Source organism: Dromaius novaehollandiae, chromosome 19 (assembly GCF_036370855.1).
Source record: "Dromaius novaehollandiae isolate bDroNov1 chromosome 19, bDroNov1.hap1, whole genome shotgun sequence".
Classification (NCBI taxonomy): domain Eukaryota; kingdom Metazoa; phylum Chordata; class Aves; order Casuariiformes; family Dromaiidae; genus Dromaius; species Dromaius novaehollandiae.
Genome location: NC_088116.1, coordinates 2130772 through 2158027, shown reverse-complemented (window position 1 = coordinate 2158027; position 27256 = coordinate 2130772). Strand labels below are relative to the sequence as shown.

General features: G+C 54.2%; 1 protein-coding gene across 6 annotated transcripts in view; it reads right to left on the bottom strand.

Annotated features, from left to right (window-relative positions):
* Positions 1–27256, bottom strand: part of MSI2 (musashi RNA binding protein 2) — a 238171-nt gene that overhangs the window by 77097 nt on the left and 133818 nt on the right. For all 6 annotated transcript variants that reach the window (XM_064523071.1, XM_064523073.1, XM_064523074.1 and 3 more), the window contains one exon: positions 13167–13215. In XM_064523071.1, coding sequence (XP_064379141.1) covers positions 13167–13215 — 49 coding nt within the window. The remainder of the gene's footprint in view (positions 1–13166; positions 13216–27256) is intronic.

Genomic DNA, 27256 nt, shown 5'->3' with positions numbered 1-27256 from the left:
GGGAGCAGCGACCACCTCCGAAGGGTCACGCTGAGACCCCGGCACCTCCGGAAAGGCGATGGGGGAGTGGGCCACAGGCCTGCAAGACAACGAACCCACGTCTCTGTCACCCGGCATTTTTATTTCACCGCAATCACACAGCGCGTCCAGCCTGGAGCAGAGCAGGCGCCTTCCCTTCCCTACCAGGCTGCTCCACGGGCGGCAGGAACGGCCCGGCGCAGCGGTGCGCGTGGCTGGGAGCCGGAAAACTTGGCAAAACCGAGCCCACCTCCAACTCTTCCATCATGCACTTTGAGCTGGCGGGGGACGCTCGTTGCTACGATCACACCTGAAACGCGTTCTCCTGCCGCTCCTTTCTCCGCACCCTGCCCCAGGCCTGAGCGAGGCACGGTGCACGCGGCGGGGTGACGGCGAGGAGGAAGGTCTCGTTAGCGGAGCCGTGTTGCAGCTGAGGTCAATGACAGGCGCACGGGGCAGGCAGCCGTCCCGCGAGGAGCAAACGCGGGAAGACGGGCCCGCGGTCAGAGCAGGAGCCGCGGGGTCGGACCCAGGCTCTGCCAGGAGCCTCCGGCAAGTCACCGAACCGCTGCCTGCCCCATCTCCCACGACTTGCCGACTTCACGGGGGTGGCACGAGGCTCAATTCACTGCGTGCTCGCAAAGTGCTTTGCAACCACTCAACGGGAGGCTCTACGGGCGAAGGAGTACTGTATCTGCTCGCTCCCGGTCTTCTTCCGCAGCAGAAGAACGAGGAAATAAACTGCTGGCATCGACAGGTGTTTTAAAATGGAGAACAATCTGCGAAGTACTACACCAGTTGAAGATATTCTTTCCGGTACAGAAAACATCCAATAAATTAAAAACAAAACAAAACCCAAACCAGCCAACCTGCAGTTTTTTGGAAGAAACTGTTTAACTTATTTTATCAGATCCAGCAAAAAAAGTGCCAGATGTTCTTACTTCAGCTTATATATAAAAAACCATACAGTATAAGCAAAATCACTCCTTGCCAGCACATATTAATCATCCTAATTAGAGAAACCTTGAGTCAAAACTCAGCACTTTGAGAAAAAGAATTATATGTCCAGAGTCCAGGTAACAGGACGCTGATGGGAAACTGCACAAACCGTAAAAGCTACCTCTAACTCAGCCTGTGGAGCAAATCATCCGGCGTGGCTCCTCGTACCCGGCCGCCGCAGGAGGCTGTGTCCAACCTGGACCAGGGAGAGCGGGGAAAGGGAGCTCAAAGGCTCTCACCCGCAGCGAGGAAAGACGGGGAAGACAAAATCGGGCAGAATCACTGCTTTGGAGAGACTCTCCGCTCTTCCCCCATTGCTAGCTGCTGATGGGGGAGGTGGACACGGAAAATGGAAGTGGATATGGAAAATATCACCGCTACTTTCCCTCAGGCCCAGAAGGAGAAGGGAACCAGCGGAAGAGCGGGGCGAAGCCGAGCTCACGCAGAGCCCAGCGCTGAGCGCTTTCCCCTGCGACGAAGCAGGAGTGGGAAGGGGAGCTGCCAGCTCATCCCGCACCGGGAGCCGCAGCTCTCCTGATGCAATTCGGGATCTAATCCCAGGAAGTTGGCTCCAGCTGCAGTTCAGGGCTTTCAATTTTTGCTTTCTTTGGGGCAAAAATCCCTGAAATGCGGGATACGGGGATGCAGCCAGGTCTCCAGGCGGGAGAGGGCCTGGCTCCTGCAGAGCTCTGCGCAGGGAGCAGCCAGGACCGACCCTTCGGCCCAACGTGCCTCCAATCCCGCCCGCCAGCAGCCCGGCGGAGCGCGCTGATCCTCGGGGGCCCGGGGAGGTCCCGGGGTGGGAGCCACCGCCTCGGCGCGCTCCGAAGCCGGGCAGCGGGGCGGGAGGCGCGGAACGGGCCCAGCATCGCCTGGCCCTCGTTGGCCGCGAGCAGGAGCTGGGAGGGGAGGACGCGTGGGGATGCTCTGCGGGACCCCGCAGGGTGCCCGGCCCGGGCACTGCAGCACACGCTCCACACACCTAAGCTCGCAACTGTAACCGCTCCTAATTTGCTAATACAAGAGGGTTGATCAGGCGGCACGTACGGGCGTGGGAGCCGTTAATCGCAGGGCAGCGGTGTTTCCGTTCGCACACCCCCTTCCCAAGCCCCTTCCAGCAGCACGGGCACGGGAAGCTCCTGCCTCGCGGGAAACAACCCTGGGAGCAGTTTCTGCTCCCCCAGCACAGGCCGGGACCCGGGTCAGCAACGCACCCGAACGCACGCCGAAGCCTGCAGGACACGAGCACGTGTCTACGGAGCTTCACAGCCGTGACCTAGAGCTCAGACCCCACCAGAAGCACCGGAAAATCAGCACACGGGACATTGGCGGTGGAAGGACGATGCAGGGGCCGGGCGCAGCGGGGGGGGGGGGCTCCGGCGTGCCCGTCCTCGCACCACCCACGTTACCGGCGAGGCCCCCGGCTCTGCTGAATCTCATTTCTGGGACGGGGACGTGTCATCTGTTTGCTTAAACAGATCACCAGGTGGCTTCACGTGCGGCGATGACCTTGTAAAATTAAAGGCTGCAGCAGCTCCCGGGTGCCAGGCGGGAGCGGGGGGCGGTGGCGGAGGGGTTATTCCCTGCCCTGCCCGGGCACGGCAAGGCAAACCACCCTGCTCCCGCGACACGGCGGCTGCGGCTCGGCCTCTTCTCCCTGCTCCGAGTTTCCTCCTCGGCTCAGTAAAAGCAGAAGTGCTCTAACAGCTGCGTTAGAAAAAACAGCAGAGATAAAATGCAGATATAAAATAAACAAACCTCACCACTCCCTACGCGTATTTGAGAGGACTCATCCGACAGGCTTTGGCTTTAAGTAACCCCCCGGGAAAAGAAAACAACACCCGAGGGAGTGAGAACAGCGCAGCGTGTTTCAATATTTTCACGTCTCTGGGCACGGGCACGCTGTGAATAGCTGCCTGTTTTCTCAAGGTCACTATGCTGATTTTAATTCTGCTCATTGCATTAAGACTGCCCATCTATGTAAATGTTGCATTTTGTTCTCCTCCTGGTTCTGGCCTTTCCTCAATTAACATTTTCAAATAGTCCCACAAGACTCGCAGAACTACCTGCTAATCACTCCGCTCTTGCATTCTGGGAAGCAAAGGTTTTGGTTTCATCAGCTGACTGGGTTTATTCATAAGCAAGAACTTGTTCACGGCATTTAGGGTTTCTTTCTGTTCACAGATCATCAGGATTTTTGCTAATTTACCTGTCACTCAAAGTGGCTGCTCAGCAGCAGCAATAGAGACGGCAAGCTCAAGCCGTGCCACAGCGACCTGCCTTCTCAACGCAGCTTCAGCCGTGGAGATTGCGTGGTCCCTCTCTAAGACCAGCATTCGCTCTAGCAGAGCTCGAGCACACTGACTATCTGCAAATGCAACAGAAACTTCATCGTAATTAAAAAAAAGTCTTAAATATTTGCACGACTTGCTTTAAGTTTCCTGAAGAACCTTTCAGAGTGACGGGAAAGGCTACGCTGATTTGCTGTGGGCTCTCCAGGACGACGGCAGTCGAATTACAATTATATCGACGCTGCTCAGCACTAAGTGAAGAGGAAGATTTCTGTGCAAGACAGTGACTATCGCCGCAGCAGTGAGGGAGGGCAGTGCCCAGCTCTCCGCTCGCAGCCTCGCCTGCTCCCAGCCCTGCCGACACCCGCCAGACCGGCACTGCCGTTCCCACCTCTCGCGCTCTCTGCTCTCCCACCCAGGACGCTGCCCCATATGTCTGGGAGCGTCCGACGCCGCTCCGCACCCGCGCCGGTGGCCCGTCCGGCACGCCTGGGCCCGCGGCCAGGGCTGAGCGCTTCGGCCAGCGTCTCCTCTTGTCACTACCCGTATTAAGGCTAACCAAAGGGAGGCTGGATGAACTGGGAAGGCCCAAAAGTCCCGGCGGCGCAGGGCTCCCCTCTGGGGAGAGGGCTAGATAACTCGTTTATACACGTTAGCTATAAAGACAAGATACAAATGAGTTTTACAAATCTTCTGTCCTTTACTATATACTTTTAATTCGATATTTACCTTAAAGTCTGATTGCGTAGCCAGAGACTTCCAAGCTAATTGCTGGGCTACGTTTGCAACCTTTACTTGGGGTTGGAGGGATTTTTTTTTTCTTATTATTATTGTATTTGTTTGTTTAACAAGAAAATAAAAATGTCAAACCATCTCCCGAGTGCTGCTGCAAGCTGATTCCCTCCCATCTTTGGAGGAGGCGTTCGCACACGTCCGTTCCTTAGGTGCGGGCTGGCCGGTGCAGCTGCTCTTCCCTTCCCCTCCTCTGGATGTAATTTTCATTACGGGTATAAAATTAAGCAATAAGGTATGACAGACAGGACATAGCTGGGCAATTATTCCAAGCCTCAGGTGGCGACACACAGCACGAGGCTGGGGGCAGAGCGACTGTAGCCACCCGAGACGCTCAATAATCGCCTCGAAAAGCGTGGCCGGGAGCCTTATTTGCTATTCTGAAGCGGGGTCTGCTGGGATGCAGGGCTCACGCTGGCCCGAACGCATTTATTTTTACACTTCACGTAGGGTGCCCTGATGCAGCAGCAAGGGGCTCTGCCAGGAAACGGAAAGACGAGGGAGATGGATCCCGGGACCGGCAACTCGCTCTCCCTTTCTCCCTTGCGTTTATCGACCCGGAGCTGGGGAGCAGCGGCAAGCGTGCCGGGCGGGGGGCAGCGGCAAGGGGTCCCCCCAAGGGCAGCGCGGTGCCGAAGGGACCCGGTGGGACCCGGACGCTGCCGCGGGAGCCGGGCGGCTGCCAGGACCCGCTGCTCCCACGCTGCCTCCCTGGCCACGGCTGCTCCCGGCCTTTGGCTCCGTTCCGCCCGGGATGGACTTGAACCCGCGGCCTAAGGCGGGGATGTGGATATCCTCCTTCAGCGCTGCCGCCGTTAATGTGCGTTATGGCATGAATATTTATAAGCGGGGAGGTAATATTGAAAACATACACATATAAAATATTAATATGGCACACGTCATAACAGCAATCTAAATAGGTATGAATGATAGCATTATAGCTCAGCCATCACGGCTTTCCCTGATAGGTCTGTAAATGGTAAACAATATTAAGTAATGAATCTTCAGAGCCCTCATCTGAAGTTTTTAAGCAAATATTTGCATAAAACTTGCTAAAAAAAAAAAATCTGTCTGCCGTTCTCTTCCCCCGGATCTTCCGCAGAAGATAAACACACCGCGTCTCTATGGGTTAAAGCCTCTCCCGGTGTTGCAAAACACACCCTGAGGATGCCTGTCACTAGCCGGGAACGTGCGTCAGGGAGAGCCCGAGCGGGGCGAGCGCGTCCCTCCGAACGACTGCGCTCTCCCGGGTCCCATCTACGAAGTGATAAACCTGACAGGGGAATAAAAGCTAGGCTCAGCTAGGAAAGCAATAACAATAATAGCACCTCCATTTATATCTTATGCCATACTTTCCATCCAAAGCCCTTGAAGCACTTTATGCAATAAAAAAATATCACCACCGTATTTGTGGATACTCTTCCAAAATCCTACGGGTCGAACCTGGCCAGGCAGCAGCTCTCCTTTTAGCCCCATCCGCTCCGCAAGCAAAGCTACGCACGCGACTGCAGGGCCCTTCCCAAGGCCGCCGCAAAGTGCACAGCACTGCCGGTAGACTGCTGCCAAGAAAAGCTACACTGAAAATGACCAAATTAGGCAATTATTGCTATATATTCTAAATACTTTTTTTTCAAAACTGCCTGGGGATGTATTTTTAAATACACATGACCTTGCCTTACTTGAGACAGACAGCAATAAACAAACAATTGCAGCGATTCTTAATTATATTTATAGCTCATCTATAAAAATGTCAATTAAAACTTCAGAGGTCAACTACAAAACAGGGTTTCTGGCAGTGGCACAGAAAACAAAAGGCTATTTTTCTCCTGAGAAAAGCATCATCCTTAGCTGAGGCATAGATGGTATCTTACTAACAACATCACTCCCGTCCCTTCCAATAAATAGAACAATTAATGCCAGCGGCTTCTACCTGGACAATTGCTTTTAGGTACTGAAATCTGCTGGATGGGGAGAGGGCAAATGTCAAGCACAGCCCTCGTGTTCTCCCTTACGGAGGAGGAGGTGGGAAGCGAGTCGCCGACGTTGCACTCCCCTGCGCGTCTGCTGGGCTCTCGGTGACATCCGTAAGCAGCAGACAGGCAAGTCACACCTAAGTCACAGCTGAGCCCCTGTCCCAGTAAACGCCTGCCTTCTGGAGACGTGTTAACCCCTAACACGCAGGATGCATCCCGTGTGCATCACGCAGGCAGCCTGGCTCCCTCAATTTTGTTGAGCTTTCACATTAAGGAAGCCCAAGTCACATACTGTCACCCCCCTCCTCTCTCCGCTCGCCATGCCTGGCCATGTCTGAAAACAGGTCTGGGGGCTGCATGGCTTTAAAGAACATATAGCCTTACGTTTAACACCAGCCATCGCAACTAGGGAGGATCAGTCACTCCAAATCCTTATTTTTCTCTGCGCACCGTCGACCTGTGGGACTGACGCAGCGTGTGCAGCAGATGGGCACAGGGCAAGCACAGCCCAAAGCAGGTAGATGGTGGTGGAGAGCATTTAAGGCAGTGATCAAGAGCATCCCATTACATCAACTAACCCATACATCACCTTCTCCTGACTCGTCTCTACCTCCACGCTTAACAGTTGCAGAGAAAGGGGAGTTGCCCAACACATTCATCAGCAGACGCTCCACTCCACCGCGCTCTCCATCCCACCGAGCTCAAACAGCTTGGGAAGAGCGGAGCCCCTCCTGCGCTCTGCTTCAGACACCTCCATCCAACACCTCCTCCCTCCCTCCTCCGACGCAGCCGGCCGCGGGCAGCGGTCCCCCGCGGCTGTGATGGCTGCGGCAAACCAGTCCTGCCGCGGGGACGCGAAGAGGCCGCGCCGTCCGGCTGCCCCGCCGGGCTGAGGACTGGCGTGCCCGCTGGGGCTCCCCGGCGTAACGCGGCTGGAGGGACATCGTCATCTTGCAAGCTCCCTCCAGCCCCGAAGATCAATAACTAATGCTGAACTCCAGATTTTATCTGGAGTCTGCAAGGGTAACAAAATAACAGCACTCTCATTTTTTTTCATCTGCTAAATTCTTTCAAGACTGAGCCGGTAATTTTCAGCTCTATGAAATTTAAGGCAGTCAAGAAAGTGATGCAAGTGATCTTCCAGAACGCTCAGAGGACTCCTGTAGTTCTCCCTTTACAGAAGTACAGAACAGTGCACGGAAATAGAAGACTACCACTATTTTCCTCCCAAGAAGAAACGACTCCGTAACTAAACTGGCCCAGGGATTTCTGCCTTCTCAGCATTAGTTCACTGGGTGCCCACTACCACAAACGACCGAGCCGAAAGGAGAATCCCCGCGAGATGACACTGCATCCCAGCAGAGCTGGGGACGGTGTTACCTACAGTACTGCAAAAACTAACCACATCCTCAATTACGCACTCACGGATTTTGTGGCCTCCCATTAATATGACTAGACAGGGATGAAATGGAATAGCTCTGAATCTTATTTTCATTAGAAAACATCTAGGAATGGTTGGTCATTTAAAAAGAAAGGAAAAAAAAAGGCACCAGCACAGGCAACAAAGTCGTTAGCTTAATGACCTGTTTAATGTTGCAAATAAATACATGTCCAATTGGCAAGGCATTAAGTTTTATTTTGGGTGGGGTTTTAAAGCCTTCCCAGGGTATTAATAACACTCTTCAACAGCGAGCAGTTCTGCAAATGCCTCTTACTGTGGCTGGTTAAATCTGCGTATTTCAATCCACAAATCAACGCTGCTCAAGGGCTGCACATCCCGACAAGCTACGCCGCATCACAACATACCCAGGAATAACACGCGCGTGCCAGCATTATGTCAACAAATATTTTCAATTTGCAACAATGAAATTTATCTCCCCTCCTAGCAGTAGGGAGTGAATTTTAATATTTTTCCTTTCCCTTGCCTACGTTGATTATTCTAGGCATCTACTAACTAGAGTAACCACAACGGATATTTTATCTGCTATTTCTCTTTCCCTCGGCTAATTTGAAGATACAGATTGTAACCCGCAAGTGGTTTTAAGAATTGCCATTAATGCTGTTGCTGCACAATACTGCATTTTAAACATGTTTCCAAAACCAATCAAAATGTCACAATTGGTAAAATCTGGGGTAATTTTATAAATGATCAATGCAGCAGAACTCTTGGTCACAACCACCTCCTCCACAGTTTATTAGCCTGATTAGCCATAGTTACCTGTGCAAAAAAAAGGAAAAAATGTTTGAAAAGACTTGATAAAAAAAAATCAAACATGAAGATGAAGATGCTTCTCTGCCCTTCATTTTATGCTACATTTGTTTTTCCTTCCACCTTTACTCGGCAGGTCTAAAGATCCAGAGCTTTGAACTTCTCACCCTTTTGGAGCTGCTCCCGAAGCAGCACCCTGCGCCAGCCCGGCGCTTCACCCGGGCAGAGGCATTTTGGCTCATCCCGGATGAATAAGCGGCAGTCATCATCACTCAAGCAGCAAAAGGGTAAGCCTGTTTGCTGGGAAACAGCCTCCCTCACAAACATACCGATCTTCCAAGGCGCTGGGCACCTCCTGAAAATGGCTGCAGCCCCCCCCACCCGACCCCCCAAGCAAGAGGCGTACATCCAACACCCACACCCGACAGCGCCGGGACCAGAGCCTAATCCAAGCAGAGCACCGGAGGTGCAAGCAACATCATTCCTATCGAGCAGCACTCGGAGTCTGTCCTTTTAGCCTCTCCGACTCTTCGCTGTAGTTCCTCGGCCCTTAGATCTCTTCCATGGCTTACACAAGGATGCCAACAGGAAGAGAAACACTATGGAGCACGTGGAGCACAATTAGACTATAAAGAAGTTAGCCAGTAAAATAATTCACAGAATTGCTGGAGAACAAGGAACACTAGTTGCCTCTTATCTTCAACATAAATTGGTGGGAAAAGACCCGTTGTGGAAGGAACAAAGGGTTTCACAGAAGCTCAGGTGCCCACTGCACCTGCAGCCCTCAGCTTCAGGCGTTACGGAGCTTATCTTCGGAAAGATGTTTCGCGAGAAGAATCTACCCTCTCCAGGCTTGTATCTCGGGGTCGCAGCGGGCAGCACGGGCTGCCCGGCACGCTTCCACCTTCCCCGCAGCGCGCAGGAAGAGCTGAGGCAGAGCCGTGAAAGCACAGCTCAGCGCTAGCACGGAGCACAACGTAAGCGTTTCCCAGTGCCCTCGTGTCCCGGAACGCGCTCACAGCAGCACGGTGCCACGCGGGGGACAAGGCAGGGATCACCTTGAGGGCTGCTCAGAAGAGCCAGTGTCTTGCTTGCGGGAAACAAAGAAAGGGCTAAAATCCCATTGCTCTATTTTTGATGTTCCTACCCAGACATCTCTTCCCCCATCTGCGCGGAGGCACCTTTGGCTCCAGCCTCCTGCGCTCCTGGACCGAGCGGCACAGACGGTGCTTTCCAGGCCAACCGAGCAGGTTCCTCTCTGCAACCTCAGGGCAGAGGCGAGAACCTCCAGAAGGAGGTCGCAAAGGCCTCAACAGGAGAGGGAACAGAGTCCCTCCGAGCACCAGGACACGTTTCCAGCCTATCTGCTGCACGCTGCATACACTCACCAGGTTAGGAGGAGGCAGCTTCAGAGAAGAAAACAAAGAACAAAATCAGACGCATGCAGAGGACTCACTGAAGCATGTTCCTGGGGGCCAAGTCTTAAGTCCGAGCCTTGTCGGACACTCGGTCCCGTGGCGCTCCTGAAGCCAGGCTGGAGGGGAAACACAGGCCCCTTGTGCCCAGCGCACACGGACCATGTAACACAGCGCTTAAACACAACAAACAACATGCCAAGAGCTTGGCTGCAGAAGGGTATTTATGGCCTCTTTATGGGTGGCTGCAAAGAGAAGGGTTGGAAATTGGCCAGCGATAAGAGGAAACTGTCAGAGGTTGAACTTTCCAAACTCAAAGTTTTGAACGCTTGGTTCCCATTAGAAAACCGACGGGCACTGGCTGTTCAAATGCTTCCTTGGCTCGGAAAAATCTCATCCTTCCAAGCAAGTCTCTCGCTCGCTGCTGCTGAATTTTTCTGGGTCTTATGATCCTCAGTGCAGAGAGGAATCAGTGGCTGGGAGGGAATGTTGTCATGGAGGTTTGCCCAGTTCATCCAGTCCTTGTCCCTAAGTTGCTTGTTGAGGCAAATGGCAGACCAGCGCGTACTTCAGAGAGAGACATTCACGAGTTCAAGTCTTCCGATTGTGCCAGGGAGACAGAAAACGGGGCATCAGGGCAGGGGCTGGCACTCCGAGCTGGGCAGCTCTCCCCTCTCCCGGGCACGTGCCACCTCCTGACTTCACTTAGGACCCCCTACGCCTTTGGGCGGCCTCCCTAAGCAAACGGGCTATATACATTGCTCCAGGAAGCTGTCACGTTGTGGCCAAGATAATAACCGCATCAATCAAGCCCCCCTCAAAGAGTGCAAGCGCGGACACGTAAGTGCCTGAGCGTGAAGGGCGAACGGCAGAAGCCTCCAAGCTCCATCTCCAGGTTGCCGCAGGGGGACAGAAGCCGCAGGCTGCAGCTGACTTTCCACACTGCCTCCTAATACATGCCGTATCGAAGTGGGGAGATGGCACCATAAACTCAGTCTCGTACAGAGAGGACAGAAGAGGGTCACAGAGACCGTCCACGCTGCAGTTCCTTGTGCCACCTGGAGACTCCAGGTACTCTTAGCCCCATCGAGCTAAATGCCGGCTCCCACCAGCATCGGCCCGGGAGCTCAGCATCTCTGCTGCAGCTGCAGCGTGAACGGGTTCACCGAGGAACAGGAGCGCATCATTTATTTCCACTGAAATGAATGACCATAACATTGAAAATAATCCCCAGCTCGTTTTCACAAAACTGTACAAGCAATAATGAAACCTCGTCTCTGCTGTGAAATGCACGGAGGGAAACTCTGCTTGTGGAGATCCTGCTTATTCTGAGATATCACCAGAGGAATAGAAGTCCTGAGCTTCTAGACACCAGCACACTTGAAATCCCAATGCTAGGAGAGCACTCTTGAAGGACAACACCAGCACAAGTTAGCCCCATTTTACTGTTGAGAAAACTAGCTATCTAATTGCTGCGTTTTCCCCCAAATCTGGAATTCAGTGGGTGGTTAGAAATCTGGAGTTTCTGGCTCCAGATTCATTCACCTTGCCGGATCTCACTCACAGCCTACAGGAAAATTAATAAAGTGAGAAAACTGCCTTTTAATCCTCAAGTCCTGAGGCTTTAGAGGATTACATTTAGCATACATGCAAGCCAGTCTGCGCAGCACACAGGTCTGCAAGGAAGCAAGTGCAGAGCGCCCCAGATAAGTGGCTGTTAGACAAGACACTCATGGTCAGACAGCAAAGCGCTGGCCTAACTGCCCACCGTTTTTTGCAGCTGTACAGAGACAAGGAAACAAACAGGTCTTATAAACCACTCACCCTAGCCATGATTTGTGATGGCATGCAGATTAACACTAAACCAGGAGCAAGTAGCACCAAAATTCCTGCCAACCTCTACAATTTCCAACCTCCAAATCTAGCTTTGGTCTCGAGACACCTCTCCACCGTCACTAAGCAGCTGTTTGCACCCAGACAGCGCCCATACCATCCACTGTAACAAGATTTAAAGACCTTACGTTCCTAGTGTCTCAACTTAACTGGCCTTATGGCCAGCTTCATCCAGTGCTACCCAACTTGGCACAAACTCTGCGCGTGTCCTGTAAGATGCGCACGGATCGACAGAAGTTCAACCTTTGGTGCTCGCACCCTCTCCCGGGCAGACGGGGCAGCTTGGCTGGTCTGCACGTTTCCTGCTGCCCTGGCTGCCCTCCCTGGCCCGCAGGCTCTGAACTCGCTGCCGGCCCCTGCCCCGGGGAACGGCGAGCGGAGACCTGCAGCCAGCGGCCGAAGGGCAGCTCCGCGCTTACCCGCAGACCGAGACGGCGAGAATGCAGGGACCGGTCGCGGCTTGTTGCAGGGCACAGCACGTTGTCTGTCCGCAAGCCAAACGCGTGCACAGCTTCTCTTGGCTGCAGTGGGGTTAAGCTGTACCCACCTTTCCTCCGGGCTCCCTCTCCTGCTTGGATTGTGAACTCTTTGGAGACAGGGATTTTCTGTGGCCACTTACCGCAACGCAACTTTGGTCTCACCTGGGAGCTACAAATGACCATGCTACTAATAAAGTATGCCAGTGCTTTCGGCACAGAGGGGAACAGGATGGAGACCACAGCGTGGCCGAGGTTCCTGTCTCACAAACTTCCCTGCCCATCCACTCAGGTAATTCACGCTTGGTCTTATTTGCTTCAGCCTTTGGTAAATATTATTCCGGCTGAACCAGCAGCCACATGTTGACTGGAGGGGTCAGGCCCCACTGGCTCTCCAGGAAAGCCACTGGGCAAGGAAACATCTCAATTAAAATGTTAGCCACTGTCTCAAAAGCATGACAACCTTTCAAAAACCCTGAAAAGCAAAGCCCCGAGACTGGCACCCACAAAGTGCTGCCAGTATTGCCGTATCTCAGCCAGCCACAGCGGTGCCTCGTATTTGCACAGCGCCCACCACGACAGGACCCTCATCTGCGATGGGGCTCTCTGGAGTTACAGCACTACACAGGACCATCTTCATCTGCCACCACGAGCTGTGCACACCCAGGGGCTCCCGCGGCGAGCACAAAGCTTGCCCATCCCGCAGGGCTGGGGCTGGCCCACCTGCACGCGCGTCCAATGGCACCAGCCTTTCTTCCAGTTTAACTCGGGTCCCTTCCCTGCCGCCTCGCCACGCACCAGCTCCCCATGCTTTACTATCTCCAGGGACACCACAGAGCCTAACGGGGACCCTCCCAACGCTAAGTCATCAGACGAGTCCTCTCCAGTGAGACGCTCCACGTGATGCACGGCACTTGGTCCCAAGCGGCCCTTCCTCGGCAGCACCCGCAGGACGCAGGGACCTGTCTCAAATCCACGTGTTCTCCTAATTTACCATCGCTAATTTACCATCGGTCACCGCGTTGACACTGGTTTGAGGCTGTGCTCACCACGCAGAAGCTTTTATGAAATGTGGTGTCTGAGCTCCGGTTGTCGCTTACCTCGATGCCTGTTGGTGGTCTTGTCAAACATGAGCATGGCGTCCTCTACCTGCAAGACAGAAGAGGGGAAACGGGGGCTTTAACACACCGGCTGCGCAGTTCAGAGACACAAACACGGCTGGGGAGGGGGACAGAGGCCTCAGCTCAGGCACAAATGATCCATCACATCTTTTGCTCGGAGTCGGTTTCTGCTTCTGGAAAACTGCTGCTTTCAACACACATCCTAGCTGGCATTTGATCGCAAAGCAGAAAAGCGAACATAAGACTTGGCTAAAAAGCCAAACATCTAAGCCGCTTTCCCAGCTCTCCCGTGTCCCCCGCCAGCCCCCGCTCAGCCTCTGCCCTTCTGCGGCAAGATAAGGCAGGGCCGAGCGAGGAGCCGCGGATGCACATCGAGCCCAGGCCTTCTCCAAACGAGAGTCACTGCCTTGGCTGAGAATTGGGAGGTGTCAAGAAGTACGAGCAGGGTAAAACCTGGTCAGCCAAGAAAGGTATTCAGAGGCTTTCAAAAGACCTTTTGAAAAGCTAGAGGGAGGAGGGAGAAAGTTTAATTCGCATCAGGCTTGGTATTTCCACTTCAGAAGAGAGAGATGACTGATGAAACGTATTGAAGTGCAACCAAATTGCTTTCAACTTTCATTACCATTTGCATGATTTATTCCACCTCCATTTAATCTGTGCCACCACACCTAAAATTTTACACTTATTTCAGAAGGGTGCTGTGCTGGCTTTATTTGCCAGTATTATCACATTTTGAACTGCTGCTCAGAGCCTGCAGGAGCTGAGGCAGGTCGGTCCCGCGCCGCGGGCAACGGCCTGCACAATCTTCCAGAAAAAGTTACCGACTTTCTATTGCTTGTTTTAAACTAGGGCTTGCTGAAAACCTGTATCACCGCCGAATTGCAGCAGACACTGGGGGAAGCGGGAAGACCTTTAAAGAAAAGCTTTTATTCTGTAAAGGATTCCACTGGCTGTTTGGGAGTGGGGTTTTTTTTGGGGGGGGGGTTGTTTGTTTAGAATTTTTTTCAATAATTTCTACAAGATTTTAATTTTCTTATTTTCTGGATTCTGAGACAAGTGCCACATGGAAAGGTGGGAGCACTTTTGGCAGCAGTGCCAGCTTCTGCCGGCTCAATGTGATCCTGGAATTACAGCAGTATTTGAAAGCCCCAAACTGGCTAAAATTCATGGTTGAGGGAGAATATTTGCCGGCAGTGCTCTTAGGCAGGGGCACACATCCAGCACACTTCTGTGCTAAATTACAATCCAGTCTTGGCTGCGCAGAGACCTGTATTAGGCAGGTGGTAAAAAAAACACAACTTGAACCTCTCTTAACTGCTGTATTGAAGTACGTTCCAGGATGTAGTAAAAAAATACAGTGCAGCAAAACCTTATGCGATACCTAGACTCCTTTAAAAAACCTATCTGGTTAACTTGTTCCTAACTTTCTTTAGTCAAAGCGGTTTGCAAAATGTTTTAGCAATGACCTGAGATGGAGGAGAATAATGTGCCTCTCTAATTCTGTTTAATCCTTAACACCCATCTCAAGTGAGACCTAAAGATGCTGATGCAATGAAAAATACAAACTAAATTAAGCACAGAGTCATTTGTCCTGCTGTCTTTCTTCGCTTCAAGGAAGAAAACTCACAGGCCTAAGCAGCATCAGAAGGCAGATGAGGACAAAGTTCCCCGTCACCCTCCCACCACCACTTTTCTGTGCTCTGGGGTTACATCTGCACAGCAATCTCTGTTTTTCACCCTCGCCAGAACCAAAACCCCCCCGATGCACCTAACACCGTCTCCCAGAGCACCGCGACTCCCTCCCAACCTGGGTCCACGCAACGCGCTGACCACCCTTGCACCCTCGAGCTCATCAGTCTGCTCCAGAGCTTTTCCAGTGCAACTCTCCCACCACAAACTCCTTGCCTCCAATCCCACGCTAGAGCCAGAGGAGGCCAGGGAGGTCCCGGACGCATCGCAGCGCAAACACGGCCGCGCCGGGGAAGTCCTGTCCCAACTCAAAGGCTGCGGCTGAGCGCAGGCTCGCCCAGCTACATCCACGCTGGAAAGCGCCGTCATTTCAAACTGACACCTCCCCCTGGAAGGGTACGTATTACTGGGGACTTTGAGAAGTCTGGTTTTATTACTTCTAGGGGGAGGGGAGAAATAAGACGATGCGTGACAAGACCTCATTTTGCTTTAGCATGGCTGTGCCTCATCCAGAAACCTTCCAGCAGGCTGAAACCTGAGCTGCCGTGTTAAAAGCCTGTCTCGGGCTCAGCTATGGCTCGCAGCAGCAACAGCACAGGCTCTAACCTCCTGTGCAGCCTCATCCTGCTCCTCCAGGCAGAGCAGGGACAGGTCCTGGCCCTGGATGGGGACTCGGCGGGGCCGGTACAGCGCCGAGTTACACGGGGACCTGCTGCTCTGCTCACCTCTCCCACCTCCACAACGTGACGTGCCCGCTCACCCATCAGATGCGAGTCCTCCGGGCAAAAAGAGCTTTGTGCCTTGTGCTAAGGCCCCGCTCCACTGGAATGATGATCTTGGCAGAGATCTTTTTTATGCAAATAAATTCTTATTAGCAGTTACAAACCCAGGCTGCACGGGCTAATCCAGATTTCCACCACGCTGGCTGCGACCCAGTACGCCGCCGATACCCCCCGGAGACAGGCGCTTTGTCCCTCCCGGGAGGGATCCCTCCTTCCGGGACGCAGACCAGGCGCGCGGCTCTGCAGGAGAGGGCCAGGCCCTCGGGTTCAAATCTGAAAACCTGGAAGGGGGGAGGAAGCAGGTCTCTGCAGCTGAGTTGCAGATTTGGACCAAACATTCCTTTAAAGAAAAAAAATAATCAGTGGGGTGTTCTTTAAGCCAGCTGGTGCCCTTTCAACAGCGTCTAATTGGTTATCTTTTCTGTTTCCTAAGGTCAGAACATTTTATCTCCGTCTCTGCCCTTTCTGAGTTTACCCCACCCTGAGTTATTTTTTAGGGCAGCCATTGTAACAGAAGAATAGCCTCTTTCCTCCATAGTCCAGTGACACAATGAGACTTCTTGAAACCTCCTGAATAGATAAAGTGCAACGGCTAAAGAAAAATTCTATTAACGCCTTGCAAAATAAAACATCTGAGAGCTGGTTAGACAAGCAAGAGAGGAAAATCAATATGGAGAGGGCAGTGTGCTTAGCAAAACTTTTCACTAGTTGCAAAAAGGTGGCAAGGGTATGGGAGGGAGGGGGGGAAAGAAACTTATTAATTCAGAAAGCCCATCAATGGTATGGAAATCTGGCAGAACAGCAAGAACTGAAACTAGAAGAATTTGAATATACAAAGGGCTGAATAGAATGAAAAAAACCACACTGCCTCACACACACAGCTCGTTTCTCACGGTTCTCTGTGAATCAAACACAAGCGGCTTGTTCAAGTTTTCATCAAGGAGAAATAAGGGACACAGTCAAGGTAACCGGCAGTAAACTCCATAGTAAGCAAATTGATCCCTTAAAAAAAAAGACGAAACTCAAGTAGATTTAGGAGCTGTGACCGTCCACGAGTTAACCCCTTCCTTCGTGAGGAGGCTCCTTTGCTTGCCCAGGCTATTAAAGACGGCTGGTTGGACAGCAAGTTTTCCAGGTCTCACCTCCAAATGTGCAGCTAATACCATGCTTACGAAAAAGGAGCAAGTTTTCTCCAGGGGGAAGAAATAGGAGGGGAAGATGCAAAACCTCCTGGTTTTGGCTGTGAAACTGCTTCCCCACTGCACCGGGACCAGTCACCTCTCGCACAGCATCGGGCAGACAACAGACCTCAACGCACTTTTTAGCAACAGAGAAAGACACGACCCCACATTACTGGCAGGGAAGCAAGAGCAGGGAGCTTGACCCAACGGTAAGATCATCCTCCCACGCTAACGGCAGGGACTTCACAAGGATCGGGCAGCGCCTCAGCTGCACCAGGACGTTAGGGAGTGCTGCTGAGGACCCGCGCAACCACACTGCTGGTGACACGTCCTTGAGCAGCGGCCTCGCCTTCCCGTTGGCACTGCCCCGCTCTGCCCATGCCCACGCGCCAACGCCGGAGCAGTCCGCTACGCGAGCAAGCGCCTCCGGAGCTGCAGCTCCAAGCGGGTCCCCGGGCAGCCCCGCCGCGCGTGGGGAAGACGCACCAGCAAAGAACGGATTTCTGCCATAGCAGAGGCGGGAAGCTGAGCCACCACCAGAGAGCAACATCTCAGGGGGCCTGTGCAGGACCCGCGCTAGAAGCTTTGAACCGAGCCTGGAAACGGCCCAGTCCAACCATCTGCCCAGCTCTCCCGTGGGCTTCCACCGGGAACGATGTTACTCCGTAATTCATCTTCGAACGCTTTGGGAGAGCAAACGGAAACGCCGTTGCTTGAAAAACGAACAGAAGGAAAACCAAAACCAGTACAAAACTGGTTCAAGTTATTACAAGACCAAAAGCAGAGCCGTCCGGTGCCCGTGCAACGACGGCGGAGGAGCGAAGGCTCCGGCTCGCAGCGGAGCGGAGCGGAGCAGCGCGCGTGGGGCGGCGGGAGCGAGGGGAGAGGCGGCGAGGAGCCCCCGTGCCCCACGGCGTCCCGCGAGCCAGAAGACGTAGAGGCATCGTCGGACCTATCGTGGCTCAACACAGAGGCTTCAAGAAGCCTATTAATCCAAAGTAATTAAGAGCATCAAATGAGAGAACATTACAAAATGAACAAAGTCTTAGCACTTGAGGAGAAGAAAGGGGAAAAAAAAAAAAGACCTGCCAGATAACGCCAGTAACAAAATGGACACAGCTCAAGTCCATACAGCTTCTCCCCGGTTCTAGCACACTCAATTCAGACCCTGAACAAACTAAAATTAGGTTCTTACACAAAGCCTAAGTAATGGGTTTTAGTTTATTTAATTCTTTTTCAATTGACTAGGGGCTGTAAGAAAAGGAAGGCATAGACCATTTTTTTAATCACTGCCCAGAAGGAGGAATAGGGGAGAAGAGGAGGAAAGAAAAAAAAAATTGGAGGAGCCAAAGGCTTTAATAATGCTAACAGTTCCCAGGGTTATTTAAAATATGCCCAACCTGTTCACAAAAGCAGCCACAGAGATAAACGTATTTGAGTTTTTTCAACTTTAATGGAGGCATGTATTTAAAGCAACAAAACTAGGATGACCTAAATAAAATGACTATTAATTGTACCTGGAAAGGCCCTGAATTTAATGCAACTGATCTAACTCCGCGCAAGAATACACCACATTCTCCATTCATTCCTCCCACTCTCCTCTTAAGGGTTTTCAACTCCTCTCTTTTTCCGTGGGGCAGGCCTGAGCAGTCGGAGAAGATCAAACTTAGTGCTGGCCTACCACTGCTCGAACCTTAACGAAAAGACCGAATCTCCTACAAAGATGAGAAGCAATTCAGTAACACGCAGGCAGGAGTTTCAAAGCCATCCAGCACAGGTGCTCCCGCTGACGGCAGGGAAAACCTAGCTGGAAAGCTGAGCTGACCAGAACAGGGTGTTTTCTGGAGAACTTCATGCCCAATCTTTTAGTTATACAATCTGGATTTGCGTCCTGAGTAAAGTCCGATGAAAACAAGCAAAAAGCACGACCAGTTTCACGGGAGCCGGGGGAAATCCCGCAGTGCCTCCTCGGCGTGGGACCGCCGGCACAGAGCCACCAGGAAAGCCCTGGAAGGGAGAACCGGACCGAGGATACAGAATAATCCCCCTCGAAGGGAACAGTCTGGGGAATAAGGGAGGAAAAAGCACAAATACGGGCTGAAGAGCCCCACCTTCACCTCCCGGGCAGGCAGGCGGAGGTGGCTGGACACCCGTTCTCCTGCGTGCGTTGCTTCCCGCCTCCTTCCCATAGGAAAGCAGGAGACCAGTGACCACGCTTGCCCCCGCGCCTAGCCGTGCCCCAAATTATTTATCTCCGAGACTTCCTCCACTTTCCAGGGAAGGCTGCAACTGCTGCAGCACCTGGCAACGTGCGTGCTCGAAGGCCCCACGACAGCAGCCAAGGCCGGCTCACCGCCCGCAGACCCGCGAAGCCCGGGAATCGCAGCCGACGTCCCCGTCTCCCGCTCTGCTGCCGAGGGCCCGGCCGGGCGCCCACGGCGCGTCCGCAGCTGGAACCCCACGGCAAACGGTGCGAACGCAGCTTACAAAGCGGACATTCATTTCCAGGGAGCCTGCATGCACGCACAGCAATACTGCCACTATTTCATATTTCCAAGGCCTTTTTTTCTTTTTTTTCACTTAAATCAAGTTCACTCATTCAGCGAAACCTTCCCGAGGAAGCTGCCCGCTTGCATAACCCTCCCCCACGAACACACAGCACTCTTTCTTCCTCGCATTCCTTCTCATCGAGTCCAGGAAAGTTTGTCCTGACTCAAACCCCGAGTTTCCGACGCAGCCAGCCCAGGTCGGGCACCCGCGAGCCCGCTCCTCCTCCACTGCCTTCGGCCCGCGCCGGCTGCCGACGCTGCTGACCCCAGGCAGGGCTGCGTTCTTCATCTGTTCGAGGTAAGGAAGAGACAGGCCAGGCAAATGAACGACGCACCAGAAAGCAATGCCTTGGCAATTCGGATTAGGTCCTATGAGAGCAGAAATTAAACAAGGGTGACATTCAACGACACACATCTGGGTTGGGTTTCTGCCCTCCCTGCTCCTCCATTTGTAAACTCTACAGATCTACCACATCGTTAGCTCTTCCCAGAAAAGTGCGCTGGATATGCCGGCCTAAATCCTCAAATTATTTATACCCTCTGCATAACTCCTACAATATTTTGCTTTCTGAAGCAGAAAAACCTCTTAGTTGCTAGTAAACTGTCAGGTGCTATTATTTTAAATACTCCTGTGAAATCTAAGAGCCGGCAATGCGCTCCCCAGATTTACAGCCTCCCCCCACATAAACTAAGACGAATGCACAGAGCATGCCAGGCAGCTGGAAAAAAACCTGCTCCCCCATACCAGGCCCCTGGGTTTGATTACCATGGAATTAAACAAGGAAACAAATGCTTTAGCCTTCTCCCCTCTTTCCGTGGAAGCGCGCTGGAGGCACGGCGCTGCTCGCTCCCCCCGTCTCGGCCCACCGCGGCTGAAGAAGCACGGCGCGGCCAGGCACGGATAACCTCACCCAGCTCCAGGCTCCCGCCCCAGAAAGCGGCCGAACCCCAGCTGCCGCCCCCTCCCCAGTGCTAGCAATTTTTCCCCCCAGCAGTCAGGTCTTTAAAAAGTCTTCTTTAGCAATTATAGCTAATAAAACCACAATTTTACTCAACGCACACATGTCATTGTAACTAATTTTGCTCCATCAGGGCTGAAATTACAACAGCCCTTCAATCACGTTCATCTCGGGGCTTGCTCACCGGCCGGGACATGGCAGAGAGCACCCCAAACGCTTGCCAAACGCACACTGGCTACTCCCGGACTTCAAAATGCTCCTGCGAAAAGCCAACGTGTTACTCGACGCTTAGTCTACCGAGGGAGATGTAAGAATGACTAACGCTCCCCAGAAATAACAGAGCTTTCCACAGCAGGACAAATTAAAGATGACTCCATAGAGACAATTTCTCACACGTTCTTTCTTTGGCATTAATAACATGAAGTATTGACGAAAATGAGGCAGTCTGTCACACTCGCATCAAGTCATAGACTACACAAGGGCTCTCGGAGTTTCCCTCTGACCTGCTCTCATCGGGGAGCTTGCCTCGTCTTCACCAGGTCCCCCCCACGTCGGCTAACCCCAAGGAGGAGGACAAGGTCCTTGCAACAAAAACGGGAAACCAGGCAGTTCTCTCCTTGGTATGGCGGACTGCTGTGCCGCGACCCAGCCAGCAGCAGGGAAGCCACGGGAAGAGGTAAGGAGCACAGACGGGGCCGGTGCCGGCGAGAGGGAGGAAAGGCAGCCTGGCTCTGCGCTCGGCAGACCGGCGGCGTGACACCCCGGCAGCCGCTGGCAGCAGGTGCGGTGCAGCCACCCGTGACGCCGCGCCGGGCGGGGAGGCGGGACGAGGCCCCGCGAGCAGGGGGACGCAGAGCAGCCCGCCCTCGGACACCGCCACTACCCGCTCGTTAATTCCCGCCGGCACCGGCGGCTGCTCTCGCCAGGCACAGCGCTCCTCCTCTCCCCCCGCCACGCGTAGCTTCGGCTACTTCTGCAACGGGAACTGAGCTGGGGACCACAGCCACCAAGGAAGCACAGCGCAACCGTCGCGGCGACGTCCCCCCTTGGCTGCAGGGCGTGCGCGCGTTTGCTGTGCTTTCACGGAGAGCAGAGCCTGCCTCCGTCCCGGCAGAGCAGGCCCGGGGCCCGGCCGGATCGCCGCAGTCGCCTTCTGCAGCCGGGTCTGACTGCCCGGAACAATCCGTGCCCGCCAGCGCACGGGCCGCTCCCCCCGGGCCTCCTTAGCCGGATGGAAAAATACCTCCATGCTGCGTTTCTGCGACAAAATAACAGAGTTTGAGGAGCTGACACTGAGACCATACCTGGGGGAGCTCTCAGGAGCCAGCGAGATGCACCAGACCCTCTCACCGCCTCCCAGGCCAGCAGAAACGCAGCTCGGAAGGGCCCGGCAGCGCTTTGCCACCCCACGGCAGGTCCGGGCTCCGAGACGCGGCTGGGAAAGGGCCAGGAGGGCCGACAGCACCCCCGCCCCCCCCCTTGCAGCAGGAACCAGGGCCTCCAGCTCGCGGGGGCACCAGCCACGGACAAACCCCAGGAGAGAGCGGGAAGAACAGCCTGCTTCACGCTGTGCTGCTACAGCCCTGCACGGGCGGGGAGTCGCACCACCGAGCTGGGGCTCGGCTGCGGAGGAGAGCGGCGTCTTCCCCCGAGGACGGGCAGAGCGGCGAGACGCGCGGCACCGGGGCACGGCCGCTGCGCTGGGGATTCGGTTATCTCTACGGACGGCCTCCAGTCCGGGGCCAGCACCGCTCGCGACTCGCCGCACGCTCCAAACACGCTCTGCGCAGCAGCAGACGCCAAACGCCCCGCAAACGTCGGGGCGACACACGGAGCTGCCGCCGAAGGCAGCGTCCCAGCGCCGCGGCGCTTCCCGTTAATTGCTCTGCCAAGGCCCCGACGAGGCAGGGACGCCCCGTGACCTCCAGCGTCAGTCAGGGACAAATACACCCGTGCTGCTGCATTAAACCGGGTGCAGCTGGACGGCTCCCGAGGCCGCCAACGCCACGGGAACAGCCGCCCCGCGCCGACGCAGCCCTGGCCCACCGGCTGCTCCTCGCTGCCGGGCTCCTGCATCGGGGCACGGGCGACACAAGCTGCAACTCCAGCGCAGCAAAGGTACGTCCGTGCCGCAAGCAGAAGAGGACGGAGGTGTCTGGGGAGCAGGGGGCCGACCTCGCTCTCCCACGGACAAGTCCCTTCCCGCGGAGCTACTCCCCCTCCTCCCCGCTGCCCCGTCTCGGACGCCTGCCCCCCGCTCGGGGGGACGCGTGCAGCAGCAGCAATCCCCCCCCCCCCAGCCCCGGCCAGTCGGCTTGCTTCAAACACGGACGAGCTGATGGAAGACACGAAGGACACAAAGCAGACATCCACGCCCGCTTCTTGAGGCAGACTGACGTCGCCATGCAGGCGTTCACGGGCAGCGGCAGCACTTGGTCAGCAGACGTGCTCGAGCGGGAGCAGCGCTGCCTCCGCGCCGTAGCAGAGCTCCAGCCCGCGCCGCGCCGCGCCGTGCCGCGGGGACTTCTGCCGCGACCGAAGCTGGGCCGTGCTGCTGCAGGAGACAGCGAGCAACTGGTAACTTCAAAATACACGTCAACAGCCAAAAACACTTCAGCTTGTGTTAAAAAGCGTGAGAAAGGGCATATTCTGCTCTCCGCCAACCTGAGGCCACCACGGAGCTGTGGAGCAGACCGCGTCCCAGGCACCAGCTGGAGGGCCCCCAAAGCCCCCCAGATGTGTAATTCCCTCCGCCCCAAACAGCTTTGCGTTTTGCCCATCCAGCAGACAAGGAAGAGGGTGGGACTAGAAGGGAAAGGAAGCCACAGACGTTTTAAGCGACCCGTATGCGGTCCCAGAGCAGCCCTGCTCCTTGAAGTCTCACCCGTGCCGCTCGGCTGCGGCGGGCAGACCTGCCCCGCACGTGCTTGCTTTTCTGTCTACTCGAGACACCCCGTCTCCCTGCGCACGCCTGTGTACACGCACACACACGCACAACCTCATGCACTATTTTCTACTAATTTCCCCAGTAACTGAGTAACTTTTCACAAGTATTTCCCCATTTTCTTGTGAGTTCCACAAAGGGATGAAGAGCCCCAGCTCCACCCGTTCTGCTCCCAGCCCTTCCCCTCAGCACCTGCCTACGGGAGCGATTACCAATCACAAACACGGGGCAAACCACACTTTTTTAGCTTGATACATGTATGAATGTACACACACAGAGTTTCACGAGGTTCTTCTTTGGCATCCACGCGTGGCCCGGCAGGGTTTGCATCCTTAAGCTTCTCCAGCCGAAACACAGGAGCACCTACTCTTCCGCAAGCAAATGCTGGGAGTTAAACATAATCACATCGCTCTGCAAACTGAAGCTTACATATATCAAATATCACAAGGGTCACAGCAGAACCGCGAGAGCTGCCAGCGCCGAAGCTCAGCTCAGCTCTGTCAGTCGGCGAGACGCGCCCGGACTGAGCCAGCCGCCCCGTCCCCGGCAGCCTTCGGGAGCCTTCCCGCACCGCGGAGCACCCGCAGGGCGCCGTGGCAGGGAAGGGAGCTCCCCCCTCCTGCAGCCGCGGCCATGCCACCACGGCGGCTCGGGGGAACATTGCTCCCTCAGCACTTTCGGCAGCCAGGTGCGCGGCCGTCTGTGATTTTGCTTTCACGGAACATTAGCTGCCGTCAGCAGGAATAATTCTTCCTCCCTTCACGGCCCTCCTCTGCATATTAACGCTGCAAAGTTGCAATCTGTTTTCTTTTCCAAACAATACTTATACTTAAGACGTACTGCCTGTTAGGCCTGGCCTACACGGCTTTTGCAGACTGCCGTATCGTCACCCCCAGCCCGGTGGGGCGGTCACTGCTAACGGGACGCGCTGGCGAGCGTGTACATACGGACATAGACACGTACGCCCTCTCCTTGCCGAAACAGCTACCTGTAGGAGCGCGTGCTGCTGTACACTGACGCAGCCGCATTCACTTGAGGGATCCTGGCCCGCTTCGGTTACGCAGCATCTTCCAAGCAGCATCACTTGTTTGGGAATATAGGGTGCTTTTTAGTCAATAATCACTCCAGATGGGCTCCGGCTATGCCGAACAATCCCACCACCTGAAAAGCCAGAAGCTGAACGTCTGTCCTCCTTTCTGGGCTGCAGGAGCAAGGACACCATCATTCAATGTAATCGCAGTTTCTGCCCATCGCTGTTCGCTCCTCCTGCAGCACGAGGAAGCTGGGACCGGCACGAGGGTCCGGGCACCTCCCGCCACGCGGCTCGCACGGTGCCCTGGCCGGCAGCGGAGGCTGCCGCGGGTTTTAACCCCCCAGGGTTTAACCCCCAGGTTTCTCAGCAATTTCTGGAGGCCAGACTTCAGGGACCCACCGGCCAACGCACGGTCACCTCCGTGCAGGGAAGCAAACCGACCCCGTGCACCAACACCCGCCCTTAGGGCTCCCACCTCTCCCATCCCCTGCGTGAGCCGCGCAATTAACCCACGCAACAATAACGAGCACAGAACCCTGCTTGTTATAAAGTACCTTAAGCAACACCATATTCATAGGAAACCAAGGTTTTTTCCTTCCTTTTTTTCTTTTCTTTTAGACGCCTTTGCAGTACAACCCTAACACAGGACAGACGCAGGCAAATAGATCTGATTAAGGAACATCCTGAGCAGAGTAACAGCATAGAGTTTAAAGAGCTTCCTACTGCCCTTTTGTAAATACCTGCTGAATAAGTGTGAAGATAAGACAAGTATCACATTACTATGTTTCCTGATGCATGAAGGGCTTTTTTTTATTGCCCGGAGTTTAAAAAAAAAAAAAAAAAAGGCATGAACAATTGCCACAGCCAGCTCCAGCGAAAGGCTCAGCTGCAAAACGAAACAGTGCAGTTTATTAGCAAGGAAAAACTCATCTAAGTTTCCCTCCACTGTAATGAAAAAAAGTTTCATTTTATTTCCTGCTAGATCCCTTCACCTTTTATTGTTCTTTTCATATACTGGCTTGCATATTAAACGATATTTGTCCAGGGCTATTTCTTCTAAGCAGAACTCTCTCCTCCCTCCCCCCCCAAATCAAACATCACTTATATCTTTACTTTTTTTTTTGATTTTTTTTAATTTATGGAAAAAACACCCGGAATCCAGGTGCTTACTGCACGTAACAAGTCCTGCACGCTGCTGCACTGGACGAAGTGCTGGGCTGGCTGCTCGGGAGTCTAAGCCCCGTCTTAATCCTTAACCGGGTGAGAACTGTGCTCAGACCAAACTCCTTGCACGCGTGACTCGGGGCTCCTCCGGGGCTGCCGGGGGCACCCGCGGGGCCGGGAGCGCTGCTGCGGGAAGCCCCCGGGATTCGCCCCCGGTCACAGGTCAGCGACGGGAGGGGAGCAGACGGGTGCCCGGGGCTGCCCGCGGGGAAGGGCTCTGCGACGGCGCTCCACCCGGGGCCGCCTATTAATGCAATATTAAGAAAGCAATTAGGGGCACGGCTGAGCTACGCCACGGATGCCCCAGCCCCAACCCCACGGCCCCCCTTTCCACGCACCCCCACGGCAAACGCGCCCCGGCGTCACGCGAGACGCAGCGCCCGCAGCCGGCACTCGCTGCTGGGCAAACGGAGCCCTGGGCCCCTCAGCCAAGCAAGCTGCCGCCGCTTCGACAGCCTCACCCGGCCCTTCGACAGGACGCTTCGCTCTATTTTTCATTACCCTGGGACAGCACAGGGACTGCAGGCACAATCACGACATCCAGATTCCTTAAACTGCACTATGACTACTTTAAACCCTGCTGCAGAAAGCACAACGCTTCCTGGTGTGGGACGCCTGCTCGTTTGATGGCAAGCCGAAGGCGCTCAACCTCCTGCGGGTACCAGCATCAAAATGACTTCTGCGAGAAAGGAAGCGCTTTCTTTCAGTTTGTAAGTAAAAATTAAGAGAGGACCCTCCTCCCCCCTTCTTATCCACAGATAACCGCTTTCTGGACCGGTGCTTCGATGCAAACCTACAGTTTCACGCTTTGGTGCAATCTTTAGGCTGATTTTGCTGTTGACCAAAGCACCCCGGCGTCGCTCCCCGGGCCGGCGGGTCGGCACGGAGCAGCACCAGCCCCGCGCCAAGGCGGGCGGCCGCACCGAGCTGCAGCGGCTCCCGGCTTGTCAGAACAATTAAGCCGTTTAATAGGTTATAAGCATAGATGCGAAATAAAATCCGGGCAGTAATGAGATTACGCTGACACTGACTGGTTTAAATCAGTCGCCCTCGGCCAGCGCCACATTAAGGCAGGGGGTGGGAAAGGCGAGCGGTGCTTCATACCTAATTGCGGAGACGTGCATGTAATTGCAGGCTGCTAGGAAAACACTGCTTAAAAGAAGTTCCCACCTTTTCATCCCCTTTTCTCTCCTAAGCCCTGGGGAATAACGACCCCCTCGCCGCAGCGCCCAGCAGCTGCCTTGCAAAACTCGGTTTTAAACCTCCTGGCTTCAAACGCTTTTTTCCTGTCCAAAAGCTATTTGAATGGATTATGTCCCGGTGATGAATCTCCCCCAGAAACGCTACGAGAGACTCTTGAATCATGGCGAACAGGCTCTGTAAATCAAACAAACTGCAAACACGGGCAGAGAGAGGATTTTGGTGCTAAGAACAAGGTGACGGGTCCACACATCAATTCCAGGTGACTGACAAGATGTCCTGCTGACACACGCACGCATTTTTTAACTTTGCTTCGCCGACTACACTTTATTATGCCGAAATAACACAAGATACAATAATTAAGCTCCGATCTCGGCGGATTGTTCTCCATGATAATTCCACCTTTGTAATTCAGCTTCAAATAAACCCCCTTTGTTCTGTCTTATTACACCGATTCTGGTATCATTCAAGTATATTAACTGTAGCCTATTACTGTCACACAAAAATG